General features: G+C 43.4%; 1 protein-coding gene across 1 annotated transcript in view; it reads left to right on the top strand.

Moving 5' to 3' along the window:
• The window catches only part of stau2 (staufen double-stranded RNA binding protein 2), a 61,996-nt gene that overhangs the window by 2,436 nt on the left and 38,644 nt on the right, over positions 1-20,916 (top strand). The window contains exons 3-9 of the mRNA XM_058059775.1: positions 686-816; positions 1,068-1,227; positions 1,490-1,625; positions 11,421-11,580; positions 13,061-13,168; positions 17,931-18,143; positions 19,891-20,028. Coding sequence (XP_057915758.1) covers positions 686-816; positions 1,068-1,227; positions 1,490-1,625; positions 11,421-11,580; positions 13,061-13,168; positions 17,931-18,143; positions 19,891-20,028 — 1,046 coding nt within the window. The remainder of the gene's footprint in view (positions 1-685; positions 817-1,067; positions 1,228-1,489; positions 1,626-11,420; positions 11,581-13,060; positions 13,169-17,930; positions 18,144-19,890; positions 20,029-20,916) is intronic.

Genomic DNA, 20,916 nt, shown 5'->3' with positions numbered 1-20,916 from the left:
GATGCTTTCCCAGTGCGCTGTGGTACCTTTTACTAAACATCATGAATGTTATTATAGTAGATATCAGTATACTGCATGTATCTTTTTTTCTATCTGTATATTTTCCCCTTATAATCTAATCTAATCTAATCCTGATAACCTTCCATTATGATTCCTGGGTGCATCCTGGTGTGTAGAAACATATCAACATATCAAACAGCTAAATAAAACAAATGAAATGACACTGCTGTCTAAAAATAGCACATTTCTCATCATATAATCATAGTTGCACATTACTTACAGACACAGTCACCAAGGCAGAAGCGTATTAGAAAAATATTCGCTCACAAAAAGCGTACAGTATGCTCTGATTCTTTCAATTTGTGTGCTTCACTGCATCACAAGCATAACTTAACAATTGTGGCCACTAGGTGTCGCCAAAAACCATCAACCATCACCCCACTTCAACCTAAAGGAAAACTGCTCTTTTTGGGGGGAATTTAGCCCATCATCCACAATCCTTTTGTGAAACATAAACACACATCTTTCTCTTTTCTTTTCTCTTATCTGAAGATATCAAAACAGCTAAAAAAAAATAGGGGAATAATTAATGCATGTAATGGAACACACCCATTCCACCTACAAGCACAATTAATGGATATATATATATATTTTTGATATGTGTGAGGTTTTGTGTGCGTTTCAGGTTCGCCCCAGGAGAACATGGCAAACCCTAAAGAGAAAACTCCAATGTGTTTGGTGAATGAGTTAGCCCGTTTCAACCGGATCCAGCCTCAGTACAAGCTCCTCAGTGAGAGAGGCCCTGCGCACGCTAAGGTGAATCAATTGATAATAAAGTGCATTACTGTAGTCAGAGTTTGAGTGACAGACACTTGCACAGAAACCACATCGAAATATTGTATTTTTAAATAGTGTAATTGTAAATGCTGTCATCCACGATGGAGACATGTGCGGCATATTTAATTGTCTTGTCTCGTAAATAGAATGTTTTACTGCAACACAGTACCACGTATGCGTCTTAAAGCCTTAATACTGCACTTGCTGCCGTCTGGGTGTCGCTGTTTCAGATCTTCACGGTGCAGCTGACTCTCGGTGAGCAGGTCTGGGAGGCAGAGGGCACCAGCATTAAAAAGGCCCAGCATTCCACAGCTGCCAAAGCCCTGGCCGAGAGCGTGCTTCCCAGGCCCATGCCCCGCTCGCCCAAAGTGGACGTCAACAGCAATCCAGGTAATTGCAAGTCCCTTTCTTCAACGCTGCCTTTTCACTTCCTGGTTGCTGTGCGGTGTGTATTTCTGTCTCTACATCCCGGGGTCACGACCGTGCCAAAACGTGCCGAAGTTAACAGTTTTGCAATGTCCTTGGTTCATATTCTGTTCTGCTAATTAAAAATGGCTATTTGTCCAGCACCACGACACAGCGGTGGCGCCCACCCTGTATTGCTTTCCCATTGATTGTTCAACACGGGTCCACTGTGTACGTCCTCACACAGGCAGCATAACGCCCACAGTGGAGCTGAACGGTCTTGCCATGAAGAGAGGAGAGCCGGCCATCTACAGGCCTTTGGATCCCAAGCCTTTGCCCAACTACAGAGCTTGCTACAACTTCAGAGGCATATTTAACCAAAGGTGAGCACTTTTGCGGTGGAGGGGGGGTCAAATGATGTAGACAGTGGTGGTCCGGCCTACATACAAATTACAATTTATTGCTTATTGTCATTAGAATTATTATTGGGCCCTAAGATTTGTCAGTGATTACATTATTTTTTTCTACAGTGTCATATTTAATATTGAAAAAAATCCCCCAAACTTTAACATATCAAGTATGCTTCATTTGTTTTTAAAATTGAAGTATAAACATATGACAAATATACTTTTTAATGTATTTATTTATATATAAATGATTTTGAAATGAATAAATCAATTTTATATACACACCTGTATCTTCCTACTCCATAGACACTTGTTTTAATAAATGGTTAAAGGTGTGAAATTGAACACAAATGATAAAACATTGCACCATTTGATGGAAAAATATAAAAATAAATTACAACCCATGATAGAAACTGGAATTTTAACAGTGCCCTGCATTGTTTTAGGTTTTATGTATATATCTACTTAATGATATATTTTAAAAATCTATCATTTTATGTTATATATATATTTTTTTCTGAACTTCCAAATTTGTATATATTTTTTCACCATTGACTGCCTGAAAAAGAAGCAGAGCTTAAAATTCATAAATCTGATGTTCATGAAAGACACCCTCATGATATGAAAATAATATGCAAAAAAAATTAAAACTGCAAAAATAACATGTAAAACGGATCCAGAGTCGGCTTGATGCTGCTTACAGTTGAATCCAAGTCATGTGAGTAACCGGGCTTCGCCAGCAGATGGCAGTGTTTCCTCATTTGTTTTATCACTGTGTGATAAAACAACAGGCTGGCGGAGCACCCATTTTGTAACCCCCAATACAGAATATGAATATATGTATTTGATCATGATGTTGTATGATGTGCTTTTATCATCCTACATGGAGCAAAGATGCAAGTTTGACGTTTGTGAAAAGAAAAAAAGTTTATTTTAAAGAAAGTGCAGGAGGCTCCAAATAGAAGTATTGATGGAGTGGCAGTGTTGGCTGAACGGGTCTCGTCAGCAGACGTCCTGGCATCTGGCTCACATCTTCCACGATTTAGCCCCTCATTGGGTTCGGTTCGGTTTCCTCGTGCCACATTTTAAGGGAGTCAGAGTGGTGCTGAGGAGAAAGATGGAATGAGAGCAATCATTACCTCAAGGTCATTTATGTTTCCGCGAGGTCGCTTTCTTTGAGTGTGGCTGAGCCCCGGATTAATGAAAGCGGGACCTTGTGAAAATGAATTCTGTTCCCGCGATGTGGTAGAGTGACAGGCTATGTCCACAATCCGTCATGCTAATGACGCGGCGGTGAAACCAAGGTTCTCGTATGCCCATGTCCTTACCTTTTATGATGAATAAGAGTGATCTGGAATCATGTTGATGGAGAATCTTCCCATTAAAAGGCCAGTCTGGCTCGGATCCATCAGCGCTCTAATCACCGCCAAGACTCGTATTGATTCATTCAGAAAGTGCTTTGATGAGAAACTATGGCGATGATATGTAATGAGCATTCATCAGCGTCTTAATGAATCTTATTTATGGCCAAAGGGCCGGCGGATAATTTCACCGCATCCAAGTCCACTTTAAAATCAGCAATTGATCTTTTGTGGTGTCGTAACCACGCCATTGTTCATCCTCCTCGAGTCCCGCTCAGCCGAGTGTGGAAATCCCGCTCCAGTCATGAACATGAGTCATTTATGCTATCAAAAAGCAACATATTTTAGGCGTAAACTTTTGTTATCTTTGGAACGCCCAATTCCTACGAGTCCGCTTAAGTCAAAAGCGGCCGCAGGGATTCCGTGTCATGTGACAAGGGGTCCTTGGCTTCGTCTTTAACCTCTTTCTTGAGTCTATCCATGTTCTTCCTACTTTTCCGCTACTCCCGCCTTTGCCCCCGAGGGGTGTTCTGTCAGAATTTGGAGTTGGGACAGGACCCCCCCGGCCCCCCCTCCCCACGCATAGGAGCAAGGCCGAACAGCCTTTTGGCCACCCACATTCTCCCACACCTAATTTGGTTATGTCAGGAACATTGTGTCAGCTTGAAGAATGAACGTCTGCTGGCTTCTCTGCCCGATGACATTAGCGCATGGGACCGGGTTCGAACATTGTTTTTCTTTGCCTTTCTTTCGCTCTGATATGTCGTTTCCCAAATCTGACATTAATAGAGCTGTTCACATTTCAGTCCTTTCGTTAGTTTATTTTCAACATGCACGATTATTTATACCGTCATCCACACATTTGTGTACTGCATGTTTTAAATGGGAGAATTGTGCGCCATCTGGTGGACAAATTAAACAAATCAGATCCTTTACTGCAAAATGAAATGTTAACAATATTAGAAATGCCATGATATTCCATAATCCCTCAGCATTCATTAATTCGTTCATTTTCTACCTCATCCTCACGAGGGTCGCGGGGGTTGCTGGAGCCTATCCCAGCTGTTTTCGGGGCGAGAGGCGGGGTACACCCTGGACCGGTCGCCAGCCAACCACAGGACACATATAGACAAATAACCATTCACAAAGTGACTGTAGGGGTGTTATTCCATGTCTAGAGGGCTCTAATGTTCATTAATTCATTCATTTTCTACCGCTTGTCCTCACAAGGGTCGCGGGGGTTGCTGGAGCCTATCCCAGCTGTCTTCAGGCGAGAGGCGGGGTACACCCTGGACCAGTCGCCAGCCAATCACAGGGCACATATAGACAAATAACCATTCACAAAGTGACTATAGGGGTGTTATTCCTTGTCTAGAGGGCTCTAATGTTCATTAATTCATTCATTTTCTATCGCTTATCCTGCGGGGGTTGCTGGAGCCTATCCCAGCTGTCTTCGGGCAAGAGGCGGGGTACACCCTGGCCCGGTCGCCAGCCAATCACAGGGCACATATAGACAAATAACCATTCACAAAGTGACTGTAGGGGTGTTATTCCATGTCTAGAGGGCTCTAATGTTAAAAAGTGTATTTACAAAGTTGTAAGCAGGTTGACTCTGAAAATATTGAAGAATCCTTATTTAGAAATCCGTCACAGAAATTCCGTTATGGGTCTAAAACCAACTGACCCCGATAAAGGGGGGGTTGCTGCATGTGATAAACAATACCTGCAGCACAATGCGCCAAAAAGCCAAAAAAAGCAGGACCCAATGTTAATACTGACATGCATGACAGCACACCAACACGTTTAGCTGAGATTCCAAGTTATATAACTTGATTTTTTTTTTTGTTATTATTGCTCGATAATCTTATTTTGTATGTGTTTTTCCATTGTGGAAAAGACTTGCATCTCTGAATGAAAGGCAAGCATGGCGCTGACTACTGATTGAGCGGCTCTTTGCAGTCATGTCCTTGTCCAATCAATGACAAGTGTTCCATACAGTACGTTCTTATGTAAGAAATACAAGGAACCTTGCAGTGAAAGCTACTTATCCTTGAAAAATGAATCTCTCCGTCTTACCCGCAGGGCTCAGACGAGCACCATCGACCAGACGCACCTTGGCTGGTCTGCCCTGACATCTGCACTGTCGGGGGGTGGGGGGGCTAAATCTGCCCGTGAGCACTTTTCTCTAGTCAACACTTTCTACCATCTCCTTCTTCGTGGAAGATATCTGATATCCTCATAGCTCCTCCCATCACTCACCTTCTCCCTCTTAAGTTGATCATGTTGGTTGTACACAGCCCGGTGGCCATGTTGGATCCTTGCAGCCCAGTCGGGACTCGGCCTGCTCTTTTGTCCACTCATGCATTCCGCAGATGTTGTCTCTTCTCCATCCCATCATCAGCTGCCAAACCCCGCAGGAGAGGCATCGCGTTTTATTGCTTCCATTTCTTCAAATCCACGTATGACCGCGCGTCTACGTGCTCGAGTAAATCAGATGCGTGGCGTCACACGTGACATAAATAACCACAGGAGACGCGCGAGACCAAAGAAGAACACGTCGGCATTGTGCAAATGGGTGTAAACTCGTAAAGCAATATTTTATTTGAGAGCGCAGGCATCCAAAACAAACATTTGGAGAGCTTAGCAGGCTCGCTATCACTTCAGGCTCGTCTCTGCTTTCTTGTCCACGGAGTTGAGCGGAATAGAGTTTCATGTTCATGTTTGCGTAACTCCTGATATGCACCGCTCCACCTTTTTGACTCGCTGCTTTTCAGTGTGAAAACCATCCGACGCCGTGCAAGCGCTGAGAGAGAGCTCGCCTCGGCCGAAGATCTTTTTGTCATGCTTGGTCTCGGCGTGTTTGACAGCGTGAGTCAAACACGAAGGTTGACCTCCTCGCCGCGTGGAGCCTGTCGACTTTTTCCCAGGACACTGAAGCGCTCTTATGCGGCGTTCTTGGGCTGGAAGCTCCTCGCAGTTCCAGCAAATGTTGATCTTTCACCTTTTTAGTTGTGGAAAATTTGACATCATAGTGTGTGTGTGAGATGTAGTGAACAGGCACCGTCATAGATGTACGCAAATAACCACTCTTCATTTCTATTCAGTCCAATACGCAGTTTTTATATTCCTATTATTTACCTAAAGTGAGCATTTTCAAGCTTAAGAATGTGGAAATGAAGTAATAACACAATTAAGGCATCCAGAAGATGATTTCATGCTGGTCACCAGGTGTCGGTATTGTCGATTGAGACACACAAACACCAGACTCGATATGCTTATTTATTTATTTCACGTTTGAAGGATCTCACAACAGGCACAGTAATCCTGAACACAGCTATGACTGCCACCCCCACCCCCCCAAAAGTAAGGATATCGCTGTCAGATATTGTGAACATCCAGCAGCAACACAACCTTGTGGCACGGCTTCTATCTTGATGGGAAATTATACTGAATCAAGTTAGTTTACTCTGATGTTGAAGCTGCCCCCCCCCCCAAAAGTAAGGATATCGCTGTCAGATATTTTGAACATCCAGCAGCAACACAACCTTGTGGCACGGCTTCTATCTTGATGGGAAATTATACTGAATCAAGTTAGTTTACTCTGATGTTGAAGCTGCCCCCCCCCCCTCCGAAATGATACATGTCTAATTTATCATTTGCTATCAAATCTGATACAATGAAAGCCACTAGCATTGGACTTTACTTTTCCCGCTCGGTCCCTGCATCATGAAGGCACGACCAGCTAAATCAGGAAAATGGCGCCAGTGTGTTTTGTATTTAAAACAAAGGAACTCATTTTCCCTCTTGATGACAATGAACATAAAACAGCGGGTCACAATATAATAATACTTTTAATGAGGGCGGCGGGGTCTGCTTTCAGACCGGTTCCCTCTCATCCAGCCAAGTTGGCACTCCGAGGGCACAGAGGTTCAGATGCTTTTTTTTTTTTTTTCCCAGGTTATGTGGCATAAATATACACACGGTGTAATTATTATGGAAAGGATTATACTGCCCCAAGTTATTTTCGTTTTTATTTTCAGTCAAATAATCAAAGACCATATTGGAGCAGCTGGTATTACTTCCATGGTGAATTATGCAGTTTTTTTTTTACATAGTAACCAAACCCTCCCTCTAAGTAATACTATTGTTAAATGTTCATATTTGGAAGTGATACCCGATGTGTCACCATTAGTCAGCCATTACGAGAGCCCTGGGGTCATTTTAATGTAGGGGGGGGTCTGATTTCTCTTGAGCCAAGCGCGGAAGGAGGGCCCCGAGACTGATTACGGAACGTGCAGAAGGGAAACCACGGCAAGCTGGTAGAAACAATGGATGCTCTCAGTTCTGACACTCTTGATTAAAATGCGCTGGTTTTCATTTGTACATTTGTACGTCGGTCTGACTGAAAAGGACAACCCCTCTTTCCAACACTCCTTTTTTGATGGTGTTTGACTGTGGTGAGAGTGACGGGAAGAAAAGCTCTGACACGCTTTGGTTTGGGCACCTCTTGGTTTGCATGTGCAAAAATTCTTCAGTATATAATAAGGACAGTTGTTGTTGTTTTTATCAGGTTTTGATGCAGGGGTTAGCATGTGTGCATGGAGATGCTGGGGGGGGCGTGTTGCTTTACAAAACTCATTTTCATGAATAACGACTTTGGAGCATTTTATTGACTAATTTGATGATCTCGTAATTCTTTTATTTACATATTAGCAAACTTATCAGTCGTGCTATGCTGACACTGCTGGATCTTTGAATGGCAAAGCGGTCCTGGTCTCTCAGGGAAGCAATGTTGATGCTTCCTGATTTGATTTTTATTTACCGCCACAAGCAAATGTCATGAGAACAACCTTGCTCCGATATCTCAGCGGATCCACTTTGCCGTGATGGATTAGTGATGTCTATTTCAAGAAAACTCTAAGCCACATTTGTTTGGTCTTACTTGACAACGTGTTTTTTTTTTTTTTTTTTGCGTCACATCATTATGAATTTGTGCATTAGCGGTTGCGTGAGGCAGAGAGGAAGAAAAACAATTAATGATGAACGCAGGGAATGAAGTATGAGGGGAGGAGGGAGGGAAAAGAAGTACATGTCTGGCAGGAGATTGGAAGAAAATGCAGCTGGAGGAAGAGCAACCCCGTCCAAGTCGTTTTTTTTTTTTTTTTTTTCTCCACACAAAGTTCTGTCACTCTTTTTGCTCTCAAAGCAGCCCCCAAAGCGCCGGCTGTGTTGCATTGTGTTGCTGTTGGTGTGCGACCGTGTAGTGAAAGTCTGTTTTGCGTGTGTGGTCACTGGTTGTAATGGTGACGCAAAGAAAGCTGCGTGTCGTGTTGTTTTTCTTTTCCTTGCAATTGCCAAGTGTATGATGCCGATGTTTTCATCCAAAAGACAAGAACGACAACATGCGGTCTGTAATTACTTCAAAGCCCGTCCGCTTTTATGCTGCGCGTTGCTGCATAAAAACACACATGGCGGTTAGCATTCCTCCAGCATTCTGGAGTAATTCTCGTGTTCAACCACAAAACCCAATGTTGGATTTTATCTAACTGGATAATAATGTCGATCTTCTCTTGCTTAATTGATTGCAGAGTATGTTATTCATGTGATTAATCCATGAAAACTGTGGCATTTTTTTTCCATGAGAAATACAAATCCAATGAACCCCAAATGCATTTTGTAGAGAATAATTACAGTTTTAAAACAGCAAAAAACAAAGTAAATGGATAAATGGGGCTGCACGGTGGTCTAGTGGTTGGCTCCACAGTCATGAGAGATGGGTTTCGATCTCTGGACATCTGTGTGTTGAGTGTTCTCCCACCTTCCAAAAAAACATGCATGTTAATGCATAGGGCTGTACACAGTTTGGCCGTACGATAACCGAGACAATAATTTCCATTGAAAACCAAGGTTCCACTGTACTTAATGTAAACCAACTCATGCCTATACCGTTCCACAGCAGTCCAATTCAATAGTGCGGTTCAATGATTCCACCCGGGAAAGTAGTTTGCTTGCCACAATCACAAAATGTCAGCTTGTCATCTGCAGCAGTAATTGAATGTCGGTATCTCTCGGTTCCCATGACGACGGTTTGATGGAGCAAAGACTTTCATCATGTTTGGGTTTTTATGATTATTTGTTCATTTGTATCATGGAATTGCAACACTGCAAGCTACAAGGTAGCTGATGCCCTTTTAGAGTCCACTACCAAAAACGATCACACGCGTCACATGTTTTTATTCTTTCTCCCCTTCATGCAGCTTGCACCCCCCCCCCATATAGGCGCCATGGCCTCTGTAGTAATAATTGATAAGACGTACTGTATTTGCCCAGCCGGCCAGTTTGCACTGATGGGATTCCGCTGCCTTTTCTTGTGAGCATGATTTTGCTGCGTGTACGTGCGCTCTCCCGTGTTCTTGGCTCGCTCGCTCGCCCTTGTTAAAGCCCTCTCTCTTTCCCACGTTGTAGATTAGGGTCTCCCACAGGCCTCCCCTTCTATATCCCCCTCTTCCGTTCTCCGTTTTCCTCTCGTCTTCCTCGTCTTATCCCTCCATCTCTTCCTCCCCGCACCTGTACTCCGCGCTCCAGCCCCAGCTGCTCCCATCTTAGCTGGACGCCATTGGCTACAGCCCATGTTGCACTTGGCATGTCCTCAGAGACCCCGGGGCCGTTCTTGACGTGCGAGGGCCAGGCAGGCCGCCGCCCAGGGAAGGCTCCTGTGGCCAGGAGGAGCTGAGAGCAGATGGATAAGGATGGCTCTGGGCTGGGGAAGAACCTCCTGCCATTCTGGGAGTGAAATGCTTTTTCTAAGTCCTGTTTGCGGCTGGAGATGGAGCAAATTGAGGAAATAAGCGGTGAGGATATGTTGATTTAGAGGTTCTTGTTAGTAAAGAAGCACTATCATAGCTTGAAGGCATGGACAACCCGCTTAAACGGGACCTATTATGCTTATTTTTGGTGCTTTGTATTGACTTGTGGACTCGTACAGAGCAGCTCCACACAATAGCTCGCACAGAAAGCTTCCTAGGTGTTCCAGAATCTGCACCTCTTTCTGCTTCCGACCCAAAACGCTCTTTTTAATTGACTCCACCACCGCCCACTCCGCTGTGATTAGTCACACTTCCAAGCGCTCCAGAGGACTTCCAGATACGTCTATTCGCATTTACTGAGTGCAGGAAATCTGCAACCCGTATAATGAAGTCTGGATTGCATTGACGCGAGTAGAACTCGATGTTAGGAAAAAACACCAAGCGTGCAGAGCCAGTCAAAACAACCAAACCATTCAAGTCGCTATTATGTTTTTTGAATATGAACTTGATTATGAATTTATGACATGGCTGTTCCAACCAGTATATAAATATCAAACTGAGCTTTCTGTGGCGTCTTCATTGTTGCTATTTGGCGGACTTGGGGTCAAAGCTTTAAATCATAATAAAAAATAAACAAATTGAACAACCCCGGAGTCTGCTGTGTGCTCCCAAATCCAGGTCACAAGTCATGGCTCGTTTTGACTGAACCACTTATGTTTACATCGACAATCTGGTTCCACCGTTCCGTGTTACAGAGAACACGGATCAACAAATTTGTATTCCAAAGACCACAAGCCACCACGTAAGCGTGAGCTACAGTACAACTGCTATGGAATGTCCGCCTTGCTCCGTTGCCAGGTGTTCTAAAGCTTCTGGAAATGAGTGGAAGCACATACATGGAAAATAAAGCCGCACGGTGTGAAAAGATACGCCTGGAATGCTTGTTTTGATTGACTGTAAATTCCTCCAATGTGAATGTATTTCTGAGAATAATCATGTAGCGTACGTCTGCCGCATACGGGGGGCTTATGTGCGCTCATGTATGTGAATGTGCTGGCAGGGAAGCATAAGAAGCGGATATTAAAAACATGGGATTCCTCCTCCCATCTCTTGTTAGCTTTCCCACTACTTTTCTCTTTGCCTGCTGTCCATTCTGCAGACACCACCACCCCCTCCGCCCCCTTGACCCAGGAGGGGGTATCACCACATGGACTTGCAGACCGCTCCATCAAGTTAGTGACAGCTCAGTCCCACTCTGTCAGGACCCAATGAAAGAGAAGAAAATCTATGTTGAGGGCCAGAAGAAAGAGGAGAGGATATATGTGTCCTTGCTCTTTGTTTGGCAACTGTAAAGTGAGAAAGAACCGCCAAGCATTAGTCAGGTGATCGGGCGACGGGGCATTGTGGAGTAATTGACCCTAATGTGGATGCGGGTGAACTTTTAATTTCACAATACTATTAAATGCTTTAAATCTTCTCGTAATGTTCAAGCGTCTTCTGAGCTCGTCACGGGTTTTCGAGGCGGACAAAGAGGTTCATTGTGGGGGGCATAAACGGCTCCTAATTTTTTAAAGTCTCCTCCTTGTTTTGCCCCCTTTTTCCAGGTACCATTATCCTATTCCCAAGATCTTCTATGTGCAGCTGTCCGTGGGGAGTCACGAGTTCATCGGGGAGGGACGCACTCGCCAAGCCGCCAGACACAACGCTGCCATGAAGGCCCTGCAAGCCCTCCGAAATAAACCCATCCCTGAAAGACCGCCACAGGTGACCCACGCTTTGAAGCAGTTCAGCGGACCAGGACGAAACCATAATATTCGATATTTTCAATGAACACAACTCTTAATATTTATTATTTTCAGATTACATTTCACCAAAAGCTTGTAAAATATACTTTTAAAGAGTGGCGGTGTAACCAGTGTTACAATTAACGCTAAAAAATTATTAATATAAAAGAGAAAACACATGAGGTGCTGCCTCTGTGTATTCGTATGACTGCTTTCTTGGCCAAAAGATTATCGTCCATAAAGTATGAGATGCATAATCAATCATTGCAAGGATCCTAAATTCACCATCATCGTATTTTGAAATGCTGCGCTGGTAATGCTAATGTCGTAGGGCTGTCAAATTATTGAAAAATGAATCAATCAGGTCATTCATTTTTGCTCACGAGGTGAGACGATACGTCAGATTGGGTGTACGAGGCAAGATAACATTAATTTTAAAAAACATACAAAGCAAAAAAATGTAATATATGACACTATATTGCAATCTATGTTACACTCTTCTGCACTATGTGTATGCTGACGGCCCCGTCTCCACCCATTAGAGACCATAGGACACACAAAAAATGCACAGAGTGAACCCTCTCCCTGCCTGTTTAGAGGCGGGAGACAAGTAAAACAGACGCATACACATGACAATATATTAATGGTGGCAAAAATTAAAATTTCTGTGATTAATTTATGGTCCCAGGCCTGTTGCCCTCAAGCAGAGATCTTGTGACACGAGCCCTCGCCACCCGTATTAGAGACAAATACCTTGTGTGTTATATTCTCTTCCAAACTCGGTACACAGGCTTCATGTCGGCCTCTCATAGTTGGGCTATTTTGTCCAATTTGACGCAGCATCTCATGATGAGACTGTAGCTTCTCTTTCATAAGAGGTCTCACAACGTGAATCACGTCATATCAAGTCACGGCGAGGTAAGTAGGAGCCCACAGGCGGCCGTTCGTACTCGGAGTTGCATTAAAAAAAAAAAATGAGCAGAGGGTTTCTATAGTAGCCCTCAGTGGTGGCTTGTTCCCGCAAGAAGGGAACATACTCGCTTGTCTTCGCTCTCTTGGCTGACACACACCTCCCTTTTATGACACGGTTGGATGCAGTTCCTGAACAGTCATGGATCGTTAATTTGAAAAGCCGCAGCATTTTTTGGCAAATTGTTTAACAAATTCCCAAATCTCAGATATGCTTATCAGACAAATGAAAACAAAGTCCATCGTGTTCCAACTTTTTTAACCATTTGAACTTCGCTATTTGGGCCAAATTTGTGCCAGAATCAGCTGGTGACATAGGAGACCCCTGTGATGATGTCACCATCATAAGGCTGGACGCACCGTATGTCGAACAACCACACAGCATTTGAACCTTTTAGTGTCCATGACTATCATGTCAACAAAACACTTTCTCTTCAGCGTGTAGCACATATTCGCTCATATTGATCATTTTTTTTATGTTTCTTTGCTAGGACCCAGAAGAAAATACAGAGAGCGAGGAAGGCGCCGACGCCAGCAAATCGGAGATCAGCCTGGTTTATGAAATCGCCCTGAAGAGGAACTTGACCGTCAACTTTGAGGTGAGCACCGCTTCTCTTGGACGTGATGCGTTAGGAAAATGTTCACTCGTGCTGATAACGTCTCTGACTGAGGATTGCGGAATGCAAACACTGAACACTCGGACGTAAGCCTTGAATCATCATCATCATCAGAATGCGTTAAGAGTGGTCCCTTTTTGGGGAAACTCTCATCTTCTAACAAGTTTCTGGGACACGGAAATGGCCGCATTGATGTGGTCCTAATGGCTTTCCTATTGACTCATCTGATAAGTTGCATCCGCTACAGTAAGATGAATGAGCAGCTATTTTAAGTACAGTCGCCCCGATTCTTTGCGCCTCGAATTTTGCACTTTTCACTCACGGTTTTCAAGAATATATGAATGAATGAATGCATTGAATGCCAGATTCTCGAGAAAATAACTATTCAAAACTATTCACGTAAGATGAGAGAGTCTATGAATGACTGACTCGCATGCCCAGACAACCTATTTGGATCAGGTGATCCAAATCGATCGGCAATCGTAGCACGTCAGTATGACATCAATGAGAGTCTTATCACAAATATGTATGTAAATTATAATTTACATGAACTAACCATATTTTCCTGACTGAAATCATGCTGGATGCTGGATTTAGACCAGGTCCCTGAACATATCAAAAATGGATGGACGCTTGGCAGGCCCAAATGGATAAGATATCCGAATGACCTTGCCCAAGTCAGACAAGGATTTTTGAGTTTTACTGGTGTTTGGGAAGTATTTGACTTGGACTCGCCACAAGTTTTCCCAAAAACCAATGAGGAGCTTGCGGATGTCCTTACGTGACCCGCCTCGTCTGTTCTCTTTGGCTTTCGCCGTTCCTCAGATGACTTTATCCAATAATCTCTCCTCCATCGCCCTTTCTCCTTCTTCCCAGTACTGCAAGGTGCCAAAAACAAGGGAGGCTTAGTTTATTTTGTGCCCCCCTCCCTTCCGCCATTGAATCCTTCCTTTCTCCTCCGCAGACCATCCCTCCCGAAAAAACACAGGATGAGCAAAGGGTAGACTCTTGGATTGGGGAGGGGAGGAAAGGACTTTCTCTGGTGATGTTGCGTGCTAATGAGAGTTTACACAACTTTGGAAAGTTCTCCAGAAAGCTGTCCAGTCCCCCAAAAAAGGGGGGGCGGAGGGGGGGGGGGCACATTTGCTCATCAGACCATGACGCGGACATTCTTCCTGGAACTGCTATTAATATATTAGGATAGCTAAATCCGTGTTGGTGTGATTCATTATCTCCCTCGTCTGAAATTAGGCTACTTTCACTTTTGGCCGTTTCCCATCTCGAGAGGAACCCTTCTCCGAAATAGACCCCGGCCGCATTCCTGGCTCTTTCCTGGCTCGCCTTCATTACGGTTGCCTGATGAGCAGCAAATCCTTCATGTCTCTTTATGTTCATTCTGTCCAGCTTTCATTTCCCGTCCATCTTCAGATTTGACAGTATTCCAGCAACTAAAAATAGCACTTGTCACAAGGTTATCAATATGTGGCATCCAGTGACGGGGATGCTCATGCGTACTGCATACTCATGCATACTTGGCACATCAATCATGTCTTGTTAAACACGCCACTACTGTCAAAGGCACAACATGTAAAGAAATATTCTTCCGAATTTCCTCGCATTTACTAAAATGTATCTTGAAAATTTTTTTATTAATATTTTTACACAAAATAATAAAATACGTAAAATAATTGAACAAATTTATATAATTTGTCATAAATTAACATATATAATATATTAGAAATAATGTATTTGTTTGAATTATCTATAATATTTATCATGTATTATGTGTTCATTTATTTAATTATTAAATTTATTTAATTATGTAATTTATTTTTAAAAAATTATATAGTTAATTGTAAACATGAGATGTTTTTTATGACAATAGGTTTTCTTAAATGAAGGGATTATTTTAGATAATTTGTCATAAATTAACATATATATGAGAAATAATGTATTTGTTTGAATTATCTATAATATTTATCATGTATTATGTGTTCATTTATTTAATTATTAAATTTATTTAATTATGTAATTTATTTAAAAAATTATATAGTTAATTGTAAACATGAGATGTTTTTTATGACAATAGGTTTTCTTAAATAAAGGGATTTATTGTTTGCTTTATTTTTCTTCCCACATTGTGTAGTCCACTTCTGCAGCTGACTACAGCATTGCCTGAATAAAATGAGTCTCCCCTCCATATCCCAAGAGTATAAATAGAGGAGATCCTCGTTCTGCTCCATTGTTAGCTCGTGCGAGTCGAGTCGAGCTGAGCGGAGCCGACACGATGCAGTGAAAATCTGCATTTGATACACCCCTCCTACGACCAACCACAATTCCCTTTTCAGGAGTCCACCACAAAACGACAACATGGTCATCTGTCAGGTGAACACCCCTCACAGCAGTCCCATGTTTTCACATCTCATTCTTTCCCTCGCTGGGGCATGAAATTCCCAATGAGTCAGTGCTAGCCCGCGCCTCCTTTCCCATCCCTCCGCCACAACGAGGGTCGCCGCCACCCTCGGAGCCAGTTGGCTCATTTAATCCTCCTGTCAGGCAATATCAAGCAGATGTCGGCATCAAAGGAGCAACCAATCTATAAATCACAGCTTGTTTGTTGGATCGGAGGCTCCTTTTTCCAAGGAGGGACTTAAGAATAGTGGGTCTGGGCCAAGAACCACCCATCCTACAAGAAGCTCTCTACCACCCTCGAGGGCTGGGGCTGGGGCTGGGGCTGGAGGTCCGCACTCTTGTCATCACCTGAGAGCCTTTATCCTGTCCTACCATCGCAGACTTGGTCCTTTTCACGTGGACCTGTGCAGGTCCTAAGATATTTAGTCTGAAATCTTTATGTTGGGTCATATTTTTATGGTCTTGGTCGTTGCCAAAAACTGAACAGTTACGTAAGTTTTAAGGCAGACTCGGAGGGCAAAAAGAAGTGTGGGGAGAGGGAAAGGCTGCTAAGAACCAAGACCTTGATGGACTTCATAAACCCATATTCCAGATTTGAGCATACATTATATTAACCCCAGAGTGGAAGTTACAGTCAGTTGTACTCAAAACATATTACATCAACACATATATGTATATTAATATGTAGTATTCTGGCCACAAGGCGTCTGTAATGTTACACTGATGAGGCGGCCATCTTTATTATGTTACCATCCAACTGCATGTAGACTGACTGCCAAGACAGTCAAGCTGAGAAGGACATACCATGGCTGGGGTTGGGGGTGGTGCTCTCTCTCATTCTGTGTGGAAGTGGTAAATTTTGACTCCTTTGTCCTGCCCTTTTTTTGAAGGCTTTGTTTACAGCGCATGTCACTATAATCTCTAACATTTATTTCTGACTCCCATTTCCTCTTTTTGTAGCTGAAGATCGAACGGTGCAAAATGTAAATTCTTGCAATTTTTCAACTGGTCTTAAAATTGGAATCAGGAGTGTGTATATACTGTGTGCGATGTGCTCAAAACGGCCATGTTTCCTGGACTGTCGATAGAAATGAGCTGCGTGCTAATTTCTATATGAATAATTTCAACAAGAATGTTTCGCTAATAGAATACTTAAAAGGGTTTTATCTCTTAAAAGAGCTCGCACAGTGGAGGTTGAACGCCAGGATTCAAGTGTAGCCGTCTGAGATATTCCCGTGTTGACAAACGAGTCCAGGAGTTGTTTTAACGTCTTCCATTAACGTTGCCGTCTTATTTTCTTAACTGAAACGAAACCACATGGTCGATTATGGCGGAGCGGACATTACCGCTCCGTTCTGCTAACGAGAGTGGAATGAGCCTGTTGTTGTGCGGAGTGTCTGAGGAACGCTCATGGTTCCACTTATCCTTTTTTCATCAGGTGAAATTAGGCGCCGGCAGTTTGTGTTTTGATTGCAACAATTTAGACCGTGCCCGCCGCAATTTGGAGACACCAGTCGGCGGTCACAGCACAGTCGAGCTCGAACCTCGGTTTGCGTCATGAAGCCTTCCCAACAGCTTTTATTTTTTTCTCATCAGGAATAAGCGTTTTAAATAATTATTTTCTTAGTCGAGGAATCTAAAGTTGTTTTGCTTGACTGGCGGACTTAATGAGGTGGATGCCGAGCCTTTTTGTGTGCATTCCATGAACAAATAAACCACTTCCACACCATGCGAAACATGCATGAAAACCGAGACACATTTGTGGAAAAGATTTTCCAGCATAAATTGATGAGTTAAGCATGCGCTTAAAAAAAATAACACAACTTATTTTTGTGTGTTTTGCTAAATAACGAGAGCCACACCTGCCACTCGCACACACTCGATGTACTCACACACAAACCTCGCACTCGAACCTAACAGGAAGTAGATGTGATTGCAGAAGCATGACCTAACGCCAGCCGGTGTTTGTTTTAGGTCTCCCAGGTGACCGGAGGCTAGAGGAAGGAAACTGAGCCCTCATCGCTAGAGACTGTCATCGAGGAGCGTGTTCCTCTCGATACGTGCTGTTGTACGTCACTGCCTGTGTGTGTGTCTCGCGTATGAATAACACGAGCGTATGGGCGGGTAGCAGTGTGACCATTGAGAGCAGATGTTTTAGGACCACCTGGTGTAGCCGCTCGCGGCGCACGCTTCCTTAGCACACACAAAAACACACAAACACGCCTTCACGTGGCTCTGCGGAAGCTTTCTCCGTGAACTACCAAGGCCCTCAAGCCCTGGTCCTGTTTTGTGTATCTGTCTAGGAATGAAATGTTCGCTGTTGATTCAACAGGTGTTGAAGGAGAGCGGACCCCCCCATATGAAAAGCTTCCTGACCCGCGTCACCGTTGGGGAGTTCTCCGCCGAGGGCGAGGGTAACAGCAAAAAGCTCTCCAAGAAGCGTGCCGCTCTGTCCATCCTGCAGGACCTGAAGAAGCTGCCCTTCATCCCGGCCGTGGAGAAACCCAAAACGCACTACAAAAAACGCACCAAGACCATCCTCAAGGTACCGCCGCCCCCGCTTGGGCTCACATAGTCGGCTCTAATTTTGTGGTGGTGGAGTATGGCGCAACCTACAGTGAAGAAAATAAGTATTTGAACACCCTGCTATTTTGCTATTTCTCCCACTTAGAAATCATGGAGGGGTCTGAAATTTTCATCGTAGGTGCATGTCCACTGTGAGAGAGATAAACTAAAAAGAAAAATCCAGAAATCACAATGCATGATTTTTTAACAATTTATTTGTGTGATACAGCTGCAAATAAGTATTTGAACACCTGTGTATCATCTAGAATTCTGACCCTGAAAGACCTGTTAGTCTGCCCATTAGAAGTCCACCTGCACTCCATGTATCATCCTGAATCAGATGCACCTGTTTGAGGTCGTTAGCTGCATAAAGACACCTGTCCACCCCATACAATCAGTAAGACTTTAACTTGTAACATGGCGAAGACCAAAGAGCTGTCCAAAGACACCAGAGACAAAATTGTACACCTCCACAAGGCTGGAAAGGGCTACGGAGCAATTACCAAGCAGCTTGGTGAAAAAAGGTCCACTGTTGGAGCTATCATTAGAAAATGGAAGAAGCTAAACATGACGGTCAATCTCAATCGGAGTGGAGCCCCATGCAAGATATCACCTCGTGGGGTCTCAATGATTCTAAGAAAGGTGAGGAATCAGCCCAGAACTACACGACAGGACTTGGTCAATGACCTGAAAAGAGCTGGGACCACCGTTTCCAAGGTTACTGTAGGTAATACACTAAGACGTCATGATGTGAAATCATGCATGGCACGAAAGGTTCCCCTGCTTAAACCAGCACATGTCAAGGCCCGTCTTAAGTTTGCATATGACCATTTGGATGATACAGAGGAGTCATGGGAGAAAGTTTTATGGTCAGATGAGACCAAAATAGAACTTTTTGGTCATAATTCCAATAAGCGTGTTTGGAGGAAGAAGAATGAAGAGTACAATCCGAAGAACACCATCCCTACTGTGAAGCATGGGGGTGGTAGCATCATGCTTTGGGGGTGTTTTTCTGCACATGGGACAGGACGAGTGCACTGCATTAAAGAGAGGATGACTGGGGCCGTGTATTGTGAGATTTTGGGGAACAACCTCCTTCCCTCTGTCAGAGCATTGAAGATGGGTCGTGGCTGGGTCTTCCAACACGACAACGACCCGAAGCACACAGCCAGGAAAACCAAGGAGTGGCTCCGTAAGAAGCATATCAAGGTTCTAGCATGGCCCAGCCAGTCTCCAGACCTGAACCCAATCGAAAATCTTTGGAGGGAGCTCAAACTCCGTGTTTCTCAGCGACAGCCCAGAAACCTGACTGATCTAGAGAAGATCTGTGTGGAGGAGTGGGCCAAGATCCCTCCTGCAGTGTGTGCAAACCTGGTGAAAAACTACAGGAAACGTTTGACCTCTGTAATAGCAAACAAAGGCTACTGTACCAAATATCAACATTCATTTTCTCAGGTGTTCAAATACTTATTTGCAGCTGTATCACACAAATAAATTGTTAAAAAATCATGCATTGTGATTTCTGGATTTTTCTTTTTAGTTTATCTCTCTCACAGTGGACATGCACCTACGATGAAAATTTCAGACCCCTCCATGATTTCTAAGTGGGAGAAATAGCAAAATAGCAGGGTGTTCAAATACTTATTTTCTTCACTGTATGTAATGGTATAAGTTTGTGATCCCGCCACAAAGTGACCCCAATTGTCCCAATCTCTCGTGTCCTCCAGACGGGACCGGACTACGGCCAGGGCATGAACCCCATCAGCCGCCTGGCCCAGATCCAGCAGGCCAAGAAGGAGAAAGAGCCTGAATATTTGCTGCTTTCTGAGAGAGGGATGCCCCGACGCAGGGAGTTTATCATGCAGGTACGCCATGTCGGTTCCCCATCCAACAGGGACCGGAGCCCATGGGCCAGTCTCCTGACAGACTGGATGACAACTATGTCATTGTCATTTCCCGATGCATAAAACAAAGACGCATAAAAACATTAAATTAAAACCACAAAATAGTGACTCCCCATGGGAACGGGCCTGGAGTTTGTTTTCCAGAGACGTGATGACAATGGGATGGTTTGATGACAATGTCATAGGTCATAGGCATAAGTGACAACAGGTTGCTTTTCCAAAATTCATATCCATTTAATTGAATTTAAATGACTTTTTTTTTGCGTCCTGGTAGCCGAGGATGATTTAAGTCAGGGGTCTCAAACACGCGGCCCGCGGGCCAAATGTGGCCCGCAGGACACTAGTTTGAGGCCCCCGCCTTGATATGAAAGTTTAATGTTTGATATGGATGCTGTATGGTATCATGTACGTTTGATTAATGTTCATGTTAAAGGTTAAATAACTGTTAATAGTTATCCTCCCTATCCGTGTGGAAGTGGTAAGTTTTTGGCTATTTAAGTTTAAAGGAAATAACTCGAAGGCTACCGTTTAGGTCGCTAGCGTTCTAGTTTGCGAGTTAGCATGTGTCTCAAGACCCTGCAGTTGCGCAATATGTTGTAAATAAGAAGAGTATAAATGTGACTATAGTCGTGTTTTGTCAATAATGCTTTGTTTTTTGTTTTTAATCGGAAAAAAAATAATTTGTCTACCCACCAACTATATGTGGTTTCTTAAGTTTTTATTATTTGCCGTTTTATTATTATTATTATTATTATATTTATTTATTTATTATGATTGATTGATTTTCTTTATTCTTGATTTGTTGTATTTATTTTTCATCTTATTTTGTGTAGAAAAATAAAAAGTAAG

This window comes from Doryrhamphus excisus, chromosome 21 (assembly GCF_030265055.1).
Source record: "Doryrhamphus excisus isolate RoL2022-K1 chromosome 21, RoL_Dexc_1.0, whole genome shotgun sequence".
NCBI lineage: Eukaryota > Metazoa > Chordata > Actinopteri > Syngnathiformes > Syngnathidae > Doryrhamphus > Doryrhamphus excisus.
This window is presented reverse-complemented; position numbering and strand designations above follow the sequence as displayed.